The 10732-nt window shown below is 45.1% G+C and overlaps 1 protein-coding gene across 2 annotated transcripts in view; it reads right to left on the reverse strand.

Annotated features, from left to right (window-relative positions):
* Positions 1 to 10732, reverse strand: part of fbxl16 (F-box and leucine rich repeat protein 16) — a 62144-nt gene that overhangs the window by 11852 nt on the left and 39560 nt on the right. For both annotated transcript variants that reach the window (XM_062964351.1, XM_062964350.1), the window contains 4 exons: positions 8206 to 8897; positions 5828 to 6336; positions 2829 to 2913; positions 224 to 287 (listed from right to left, as the gene is read on the reverse strand). In XM_062964351.1, the coding sequence (XP_062820421.1) occupies positions 224 to 287; positions 2829 to 2913; positions 5828 to 6336; positions 8206 to 8883 (1336 nt within the window). In that variant the 5' untranslated portion in view covers positions 8884 to 8897. The remainder of the gene's footprint in view (positions 1 to 223; positions 288 to 2828; positions 2914 to 5827; positions 6337 to 8205; positions 8898 to 10732) is intronic.

A 10732-nucleotide genomic window follows, 5' to 3' on the forward strand; every position in this document is an offset into this window, starting at 1 on the left:
AAGGAGGCTGCAATGCTCACGAGAAGCAGGCAAAGAGCCGAGATCGGCTCCCGCTTGCTTTCGTATCGAGCTGATTTTTGTGCCAGGAGGGGCCAGGAGGTAACGAAAGTAATGAAAGAACAAATGTAACGAAGTAAAACGGTTTCGTGCACAACTCTAATGTGAACCATTTCTTCCTTTCATTCCACAATGTGAGAAAAGGTTGCCCAGGTTTCGCTCTCACCTGCAAGAGAGAGGAGGCGTAAACTCCTCATTCCCAGCAAATGCTTCAGGCCAAAGTCTTGCACCTGTAAAGAGCAAAGAAGAAAGCAGGACTAAATTCCAACACTAGGAATTAAGACATTTCTCATGGATGCTCTGGGAATGGACCAAGAGCAAGGACATTTCAGGCAATGTGTGCAGTTGGTCCCTGGGGCTCCCACAGAAGTCCAAAAGTGGCAAGCTAAGACCCGGAACCTCAATCAGTGGCTGAGACTGGATGAGAACACAGAAGACCGGGCAGCTTGGAAGATGCTGAACAGACAGCGCTATGGCACCACGAGGTGCAAAGCTAATCTTAGGAAATGGGGCCACAAAAAGGAGTCCACGACACGTGTCTGAGGAGAAGAGCAAACCACAGACCACTGAACCCTGCCACATGCACAATCACAGCAACACCAGAGGCTCTCCAAATGGCTAGCTTCAGGTCAAAGAAAATCTAGTAAAATGCTAAGTGTGGTCTTTTAATACGTCATAACAATAACTAGCTGTGCCCGGCCACGCATTGCTGTGGCTTATGGGAATCATTTGTTGACTAGGTGGAATAGCAGCTTCAAAGCCTGACTGTTTTCTTCTTTTGCGGATCCTTGTTTGGTGAGCTGGAATGCAACAGAATACACTTGCTGCTCGAAAGTCTGGGTACTCGCATTCTAGGGAAATGGTTTTTTGGGCTGCTAGAATTGCAATGAATAGCCTCACTACTTAAAAGCCTGGCTGCTTGCTACCTAGGAGAATCTTTGATTGGTCAGCTTCAGTAGTACAGAGTGGTATCACTGTTACAAAGCCTGGCCACCTTCTACCAAGGTTAATTCTTTTTTTGGTCTGGTTGAACTGCACTGAATAGCCATGCAGCTTCAATGCCTGGCTGCATTATAGCTAGGGGAAGTTTTGGTTGGCGAGCTGGAGTAGCACCCTCAATCAAAGAGCCTGGCTACTTCCATTGTTTGGCCAGCTTGAATTGCACTGAATAGTCTTGCTGCTTCCAAGTCTGGCCGCTTTCTACCTTGCGGAATCCTTGGTTGCCCAGGTTGAATAGCAATTAAAAGTCTTGGTGCGGCAAGTATGAATGCTGCAATTAGTCACCTTGATTAGCATTTCATGGCCTTGCAGCTTCAAAGCCTGAGGAAATCCTTTGTTGGGAGGTGTTTGCTGGCCCTGTTTTCCTGTCTGGATTTTTCTTATTTTCAAGAGTGTTGTTCTTTATTTACTGTCCTGATTTTAGAGATTATTTCACCGCCATGCTTGTGCTCCCGGCGTGGATGGAAGTAGGGCGAGTGAGTTTTTTGTGGCTTGTGTTGTGGGGCATTTAGTTTTGTTGTTTTGTTCGAGGCCGCGATTCCATTACTCTTTTATATATATAGACTAGCTGTGCCCGGCCACGCGTTGCTGTGGCGAAGTATGGTGGTATGGGAAATAAAGTATCTTATATTATCTGCTTAGAACTGGATTATATGAGGCCCCTTCTACACAGCTGTATAAAATGCACACTGAAGTGGATTATATGGCAGTGTGGAGTCAAGATAATCCAGTGCAAAGCAGATAATATCTATATATATAAAAGAGTGATGGTATCACGGCGACCCACAAAACAACAAAACTACAGGCCCCCCAACCTCGAAATTTGACAACACAACCCATCATCCATGCCTCTAGGTTGATACAACAAAAAGAAAAGAAAAATAAAGTCCTAATTTGAGAGAGAGGAATAATTGCTTTTATCCAATTGCTGCCAGTTAGAAGGCTAAGCTCCTCCAACTTGGTCTCCTAGCAACCCAATAAAAAAATAATAACAAACACTAAAAATTAATACAATAAAATACTATAATAACAGAAAATAACTAAAAATAATACAAGAAAATAATAAAATATAATAAATAAAAATATAACTTACAATAAAAATTAATAAAAAAATGCAAATAACGTCAAATAAAAATTACACAACAATTTTTAACCAATACCACCACCACTGCAACAGCAACGCGTGGCCGGGCACAGCTAGTAAGATTATAAATGGGTAATATAGCTGTGTGGAAGAGCCTCGAGTCTGCACTGCCATATAATACAGTTAAACTCAGATCATCTCTATTTTATAGGCAGTGTGAAAGAGGCCTGAGGCCTAAGTCTGCCTGTCCCCTGGGCTGAGTGGGTTGCTGGGAGACTAAGTGGGCGGAGCATAGCCTTTGGATAAAAACAATTATTCCTCTCCCTCTAATTAGGACTTTATTTTTCTTTTCTTTTTGTTGTATGAAGTGTAGATGCGTGGATGAGGGTTTGTGCTGTCAATTTTCTAGGTTGTGGGGTGTTTAGTTTTGTTGTTTTGTCCGAGGCCGCGATCCCATTACTCTTTTATATATATAGATATACTTTTAATACATTATTGTTGGAGTTGTGGTCCAAAACACCTGGAGGGCCCAAGTTTGCCCATGCCTGTGGTAAGGCTTTGGAGAAGGTGTCCCCCCCACCACCACCCTGCAGCCGAATTGCCGGCATACTAGACCCTGGCAATATTCTTCTCCACTTTTTCTGCCTCTTTGTTGTTGACCCAAACCACGCACAGACGGATCCTTTACCTGGCAGCACCAGCGGAGATATAAATTCCTAAGCGACGACATGGTGGACAGGTAACTGAGCCCGGTGTCCGTGATCCGCACACACCTGCCAGAATGGCGGGGGAAAAAAAACACAGCCGTCAGCAGAAAATTCCCAATTTCGGTGGAAAGGTTAAAGCGGGACCCTATCACTCAGTGAGGCATCTGCAGCCCCTTCTCAATACAACTTTTGCAATTTAATCTCATTTTACCAAACTTATTATTTAATCATTAGACATGTCCAAAAAATCGTTTTGAATCGTATATCGGAATTATTTCGGATTGTTCTCGCTTTTTGATACGCATTCCGAGACATTGTCTCACAGCGCAACCGGCAATGTAATTCGAACCATTGTTGGCCCATTCTCTAATTGTCTCTTAATGTTTCGTTAATTTCCCCCCCCCCCAAAAATTTTTTAAATATATTTTTTAAAATATTTAAAAAAAAAATTTGTTTCTGCAACCTACCTTGAATGGGAGCTTAGCACAGCCTAACAGGGCTGCCACTCCCCGGCCAATCAGAAGCTTCCACGATGGACGCAAAGGTGGGAGCTAACGTCCTCTGCGTCCACATGGAAGATTGCCATACAAGCCCGGTGTGTAGCAATTGCGCATGCGCGTTCGCCATTTTAGAAACATTTAGAATCATTACGAATTTTCGGAAATATCCGAAATTTTTGGGTGAAAAAAATCGGAAATACTTTCTATGTCGAAACGCAAGCACCCCCTACTTTAGAAACGAGAATTGAAAATTTTTTTCATTGATCGGACATGCCTATTAATCATGTTTTAGTTTATTAGGAATTTTAACAGTGAGTCATGTCCTGTCTATTTGTTTGTATATTTTAGCGGTTTGTTTTATCATTGATATGGACAGTGGACTAATCAAGAAACAGATCTATCTATCGATCAGTAAGGAATCTGTGAGTCCTTCTCAAAGTATCAATGCAGCTCATCATTTCGAATTTTTCCAGCAGGAATGATTTGTCCTTTCTCTCACAGCTGAGAAGTGGGAAGGGGAAAGGGTGTACACACTGGGTTGCTGTGAGTTTTCTGGACTGCGTGGCCATGTTCCAGCAGCATTCTCTCCTGATGTTTTGCCTGCATCTAATGGCATCTTCAGAGGTTATGTTGGCAATGAAGCAGATAGAGTGTGTATATATAGGTTGTAGATAAAAGTTTCCCCTGATGTTAAGTCCAGTCGTGTCTGACTCTGGGGGTTGGTGCTCATCTCCATTTCTAAGCCGAAGAGCCGGCGTTGTCCGTAGACACCTCCAAGGTCATGTGGCCATAGGCATGACTGCATGGAGCGCTGTTACCTTCCTGCCGGAGCCGTACCTATTGATCTACTCACACTCTGGGGGTTGGTGCTCATCTCCATTTCTAAGCCGAAGAGCCGGCGTTGTCCGTAGACACCTCCAAGGTCATGTGGCCACTGGCATGACTGCATGGAGCGCCGTTACCTTCCTGCCGGAGTGGTACCTATTAATCTACTAATATTTGCATGTTTTTGAACTGCTAGGTTGGCAGAAGTTGGGGTGCTCATTCCAGTCCCCGGATTCGAACCTACAACCTTTTGGTCTTAAAATTCAGCAGCTCAGAGCTTTAACACACTGTGCCACCGGAGGCTCCCCAGGGTACTTGTAAAATGGCAAATACTTTTTTTGGGTTTTAAGATTTTGAAAACTGAGGTACACATTAGATTTGATGGCACATTAGATATCAGTAAATACGGGTATGTTAATCATGTTAATATGTTGGCTGACAAGGAACAGATGCCAGCCATAAAACGGGCCAGCCATAAAACCTCAATGACCCTCTGGTATGTGAGAGCCCCTATATAAGTGGGCCAAAGAGAAGGTTCTGGTATTCGGTACAATAAAACCTGTTGGAATCTACCAGCGTGTGTCTTGGTGCTTTTTCCGGTGGAAGACTGACCCACAGCACAAATGGGAGAAGAGAACCCGACACCCCTCCAGGCTAGTCTCCAACACCACCACGAATGGCTAGGCCTCTCTGGCTCCAACCTACCTGTCCAGTACCAGCTCCTCCAGCTTGTGGAGGTCATCAGCTGTGATAACAATAAAAGGCTTGTTTTATTGCTCTCTTGGAATTCTCTCCTCTACTTCCCCTTGTCATGATCTCCAATCTTTGACATCTCCAGGTCGGCTGACAAGGAACAGATGCCAGCCATAAAACGGGCCAGCCATAAAACCTCAATGACCCTCTGGTATGTGAGAGCCCCTATATAAATGGGCCAAAGAGAAGCTTCTGGTATTCTGTACAATAAAACCTGTTGGAATCTACCAGCGTGTGTCTTACAGATGCCAGCCATAAAATGGGCCAGCCATAAAACCTCAATGACCCTCTGGTATGTGAGAGCCCCTATATAAATGGGCCAAAGAGAAGGTTCTGGTATTCTGTACAATAAAACCTGTTGGAATCTACCAGCGTGTGTCTTACAGATGCCAGCCATAAAACCTCAATGACCCTCTGGTATGTGAGAGCCCCTATTTAAGTGGGCCAAAGAGAAGGTTCTGGTATTCGGTACAATAAAATCTGTTGGAATCTACCAGCGTGTGTCTTGGTGCTTTTTCTGGTGGAAGACTGACCCACAGCACAACTGGGAGATGAGAACCTAACAATCCATAAAACCTCAATTGCCGTCTGGTATGTGAGAGCCCCTATATAAATGGGCCAAAGAGAAGGTTCTGGTATTCTGTACAATAAAACCTGTTGGAATCTACCAGCGTGTGTCTTACAGATGCTAGCCATAAAACCTCAATGACCCTCTGGTATGTGAGAGCCCCTATTTAAGTGGGCCAAAGAGAAGGTTCTGGTATTCGGTACAATAAAACCTGTTGGAATCTACCAGCATGTGTCTTGGTGCTTTTTCTGGTGGAAGACTGACCCACAGCACAACTGGGAGAAGAGAACCCGACACCACCACGAACGGCCAGGCTACTCCGGCTCCGACCTACCTGTCCAGCACCAGCTCCTCCAGCTTGTGGAGGTCGCAGGCGATGTACTCGAGGGCCATGTCGGTGATGCGCGGGCACCAGGAGAGGTCCAGGCTGCGGAGCTTGCGGAGGTTCTCGGCCACCAGCTCCACCCCGTCGTCGGTGACTTTGGAGCATCCGGAGAGGCTGAGGGCGCTCAGGTTGGGCAGGCTGTGCACCATGTTGACCACGCCGTGGTTGGTGATCTCCCAGCAGGAGTTGAGGCGGAGGGTGTGGGTGGTGTAGCCCTGCTTGGCCGTGAAGTACGCCAGGGCCGTGTCCGTCACGTGGTAGGCCTGCAGGTTGAGCTCGGTCAGGTTGGGGAGCAGCTGGGAGATGGCGGCGATGGCGTCGTCGGCCACGTTGATGCAGTCGCTGACGCTCAGGGAGGTGATGCGGGCGTTCAGGCTCGACCAGAGGCCGGCCTCGGTGAAGTCGTTGCAGCCGGACAGCTCCAGCCGCATGACCCCTTGCATCTGCTCCAGCATCACCTGCAACGGGGAAATCAATGCACACCTTTAGGTCCTCCGGCTTTGCATTAAAGCATCTCCAAAGCATGGTCAAGGTGACAAAGAAAGGACACAATGGGTTGTTGTGTGTCTTTCGGGCTGTGTGGCCATGTTCCAGAAGCATTCTCTCCTGACGTTTCGCCCACATCTATGGCAGGCATCCTCTCTGAGGATGCCTGCCATAGATGTGGGCGAAACGTCAGGAGAGAATGCTTCTGGAACATGGCCACACAGCCCGAAAGACACACAACAACCCTGTGATCCTGGCCATGAAAGCCTTCGACAACGCGAAGGACACAATGCCTGGGAGAGACGACCATGGTCTACTTTTGCCTGCGTTTCCCAGGAAGGAGAAGATTTTTCCTCTCCTCCTCCTCTGGACGTTGAGCTCAGTTTTCTGCCACTGAAAAATGTTACGGACAAAAGGGAGAAAGTGGCAGGAAAAAGAGAGAAACTGGGACGTTTTCAAGGCTGCTGAAAAAGTGGGAAGAAGGAACTTTATGTTTTGCCAAATCACGACCGTGAGATGTCCTGGAATCTTAAACAAGCACATCCATGACGTCTTGTATGTCAACCAAATCACAGGGGGTGCTATGGTTTTTCAGCTTTGATTATGTTTTTTATGGATTTTAACTAAAATGTTAAATTACCATTGATAATTTATTCTGTTTTAATGTTTCTATATTCATAGTTTTAAAACTGTACTGAAAGCCATGCTTTTAATGTCAGCCGCTTTGTGTCTTCTTGTTGGAGAGAAAAAGCAGGTTATAAATATCTGGGCATATTACAGCTGGACAACATCAAGCATGAATGTGTGAAAACTGTGGTCAGCAAAAAAATACACACAAAGGGTCAGAAAAATTCTCAAAAGCAAGCTCAATGGAGGCAACACCATCAGGGCCATAAACACCTGGGCCATACCTGTCATAAGATATACTGCTGGCATTATAAATTGGACACAGGCAGAACTGGACAATTTGGACAGAAAAACAAGAAAACTCATGACCATTCATCACTCACTGCACCCTCGCAGTGATGTTGACCGGCTATATCTGCCTAGAAGATCAGGGAGCAGAGGACTCTTACAAGTCAAACAAGCAGTCAAAGAAGAAGAACATGCCCTGGCAGAATATGTCAAGCAAAGAGAAGAACCTGCTTTGATGGAAGTCAAAAATCAAAAACTCCTCAAAGCACAGCAGACAAAAAACCAGTACAAGAAAATCGCACTACAAACTAGAGCTGACAGCTGGCACAACAAAACATTGCATGGAAAGTTCCTTGACAAAATTGAAGGAAAAGCTGATAAGGAGAAGTCCTGGCTCTGGCTCACGAATGGGACCCTGAAGAAGGAGACAGAAGGCCTGGTCCTTGCAGCCCAGGAGCAAGACATCAGGACAAACGCAATTAAGGCCAAGATCGAAAAATCAGCTGATGACCCAAAATGCAGATTGTGCAAGGAAACAGACGAAACCATGGATCATATCCTCAGCTGCTGTAAGAAAATTGCATAGACAGACTACAAACAGAGGCACAACTATGTGGCCCAAATGATCAATTGGAACTTATGCCTCAAGTACCACCTCCCAGAACTGGTGGGATCACAAACCTGCAAAAGTCTTGGAAAATGAACATGCAAAGATACTGTGGGACTTCTGAATCCAGACTGACAAAGTTCTGGAACACAACACACCAGACCTCATGGTTGTGGAAAAGAAAAATGTTTGGGTAATAATAATAATGATGATGATAGACATGTAGCCGCTTTGAGTCTACTTGTTGGAGAGAAAAGCGGAGAGTAAATAAACAACAACAACAACAACAAAGCCACCCACCTGGGTGGAGGAGACCTACCTCGAGGCCCGCGTCTGTGATGGTTGATCTTTTAAGGCTCATGGACTTGACCCCTTTCTTGGACAGGGGGTAGTTATCGATGAACTCGCAAATGTCCAAGTCCGAGACGCCCACCAGGCAGAAGCCGTCGAAGCCCCGGATGGCGAAGCCCTGGAGGTTGACGAACTCCTTGTCCCCGTTGGGCAGGAGGTTGTAGAGCTCTTTGGTGTGCAGGACCGGCGTGAGGCCCACCCAGAACTTGGGCTGGTACAAGACCCTCCGCCAGGCCTTGCACACCTGGGCCAGGACGCACTTCTCACAGGCCGAAAAGTACACAAAGAGCCGGTTGAGGATCTTCTCGTCCACCGCCAGCGGCCTCTCGGCCTCGAAGGAGGAGGGCGGCACGTCTCCCTCGACGGCCGAGCCCAGCCCCACCAAGGCGGCCCCGGAGGGGGACGGCACCCCGGCCAGGCCGGACAAGGACAAGGGCAAGGGCGAGGCCAGTTCGGCGTGGTTGGCTAAGGCTGGGCCCATGATGGCGGCAGGCACAGAGGAGGGCTGGCACAGGCGGTTCTTCATGGCCGGGGTCCCTTTGGTGATGCTGGCGGAGCCGAGCCCATTGGCCTGGGCGGGGAGCTTCACCAGCCCGTTCCGGGGTAAACATGGGGGTTTGGTGTCTCCGTTGCTCTGGCTCGACATCTTCCAAGGTCACTCTGGAAGGCAGAAGAGGCAAAGGCTTAGTCAAGGGGGACGGAGCTCAGTCAGCCATCCATCACTGCAGTCCCACCCAACACAGCCCGAGAGCATTGGAAGAGCCATCTATCGCCCTCTCTATCCATCTCCATCCATCTCCATCTATCTATCTCCATCTACCTCTATCTATCTACCTATCTATGTCTGTCTATGTATACGTCTACGTCTATGTCTATGTCTACGGTATGTCTATCTATATCTATCTCTCTATCTCTATCTATCTCTATCTATCTCTATCTATGTATCTATCTCTACCTCTATCTATCTACCTCTCTCTCTCTCTATCTCTATCTCTATCTCTCTCTCTCTATCTCTATCTCCATCTACCTCTATCTACCTCTATCTATCGATCTATCTATCTATCTATCTATCTATCTATCTATCTATCTATCTATCTATCTCCCTCCCCCCCTCTCTCTCTATCTATCTATCTCTATCTATCTCTATCTATGTATGTATCTCTACCTCTATCTATCTACCTCTCTCTCTCTCTCTCTCTCTCTCTCTATCTATCTATCTATCTATCTCCATCTACCTCTATCTATCTACCTATCTATGTCTATGTCTATGTCTACGGTATGTCTATCTCTATCTATCTCTCTATCTCTCTCTCTCTATCTATCTCCATCTACCTCTATCTATCTATCTATCACTATCTATCTATCTATCTCTACCTCTATCTATCTATCTACCTCTCTCTCTCTCTCTCTCTCTCTCTCTCTCTCTCTCTCTCTATCTATCTCCATCTACCTCTATCTATCTATCTATCTATCTATCTCTATCTATCTATCTATCTATCTATCTATCTATCTATCTATCTATCTCTACCTCTATCTATCTACCTCTCTCTCTCTCTCTCTCTCTCTCTCTCTCTCTCTCTATCTCTCTCTCTCTATCTATCTCCATCTACCTCTATCTATCTATCTATCACTATCTATCTATCTCTATCTATCTATCTATCTATCTATCTATCTATCTATCTATCTATCTATATCTATATCTATCTATCTCTATCTATCTATCTATCTATCTATCTCTATCTATATCTATCTATCTCTATCTATCTATCTATCTATCTATCTATCTATATCTATCTCTATCTATCTATCTATCTATCTATCTATCTATCTATCTATCTATCTCTATCTCTGTATCTATCTCTACCTCTATCTATCTACCTGTATCTCTCTCTCTCTCTCTCTCTCTCTCTCTCTCTCTATCTCTATCTCTATCTCTATCTCTATATCTATCTCTCTTTCTCTATCTATCTCCATCTACCTCTATCTATCTATCTATCACTATCTATCTATCTCTATCTATCTATCTATCTATCTATCTATCTATCTATCTATCTATCTATCTATCTATCTATATCTATATCTATCTATCTCTATCTATCTATCTATCTATCTATCTCTATCTATATCTATCTATCTCTATCTATCTATCTATCTATCTATCTATCTATATCTATCTCTATCTATCTATCTATCTATCTATCTATCTATCTATCTATCTATCTCTATCTCTGTATCTATCTCTACCTCTATCTATCTACCTGTATCTCTCTCTCTCTCTCTCTCTCTCTCTCTCTCTATCTCTATCTCTATCTCTATCTCTATCTCTATCTCTATATCTATCTCTCTTTCTCTATCTATCTCCATCTACCTCTATCTATCTACCTCTATCTATCTACCTATTAGGCATGTCCGATCGATGAAAAAAATGTTTCAATACTCGTTTCTAAAGTAGGGGGCGCTGGCGCTTCGATATAGAAAGTATTTCCGATTTTTTC

Source organism: Anolis carolinensis, unplaced genomic scaffold, assembly GCF_035594765.1.
Source record: "Anolis carolinensis isolate JA03-04 unplaced genomic scaffold, rAnoCar3.1.pri scaffold_13, whole genome shotgun sequence".
Taxonomy (NCBI): domain Eukaryota; kingdom Metazoa; phylum Chordata; class Lepidosauria; order Squamata; family Dactyloidae; genus Anolis; species Anolis carolinensis.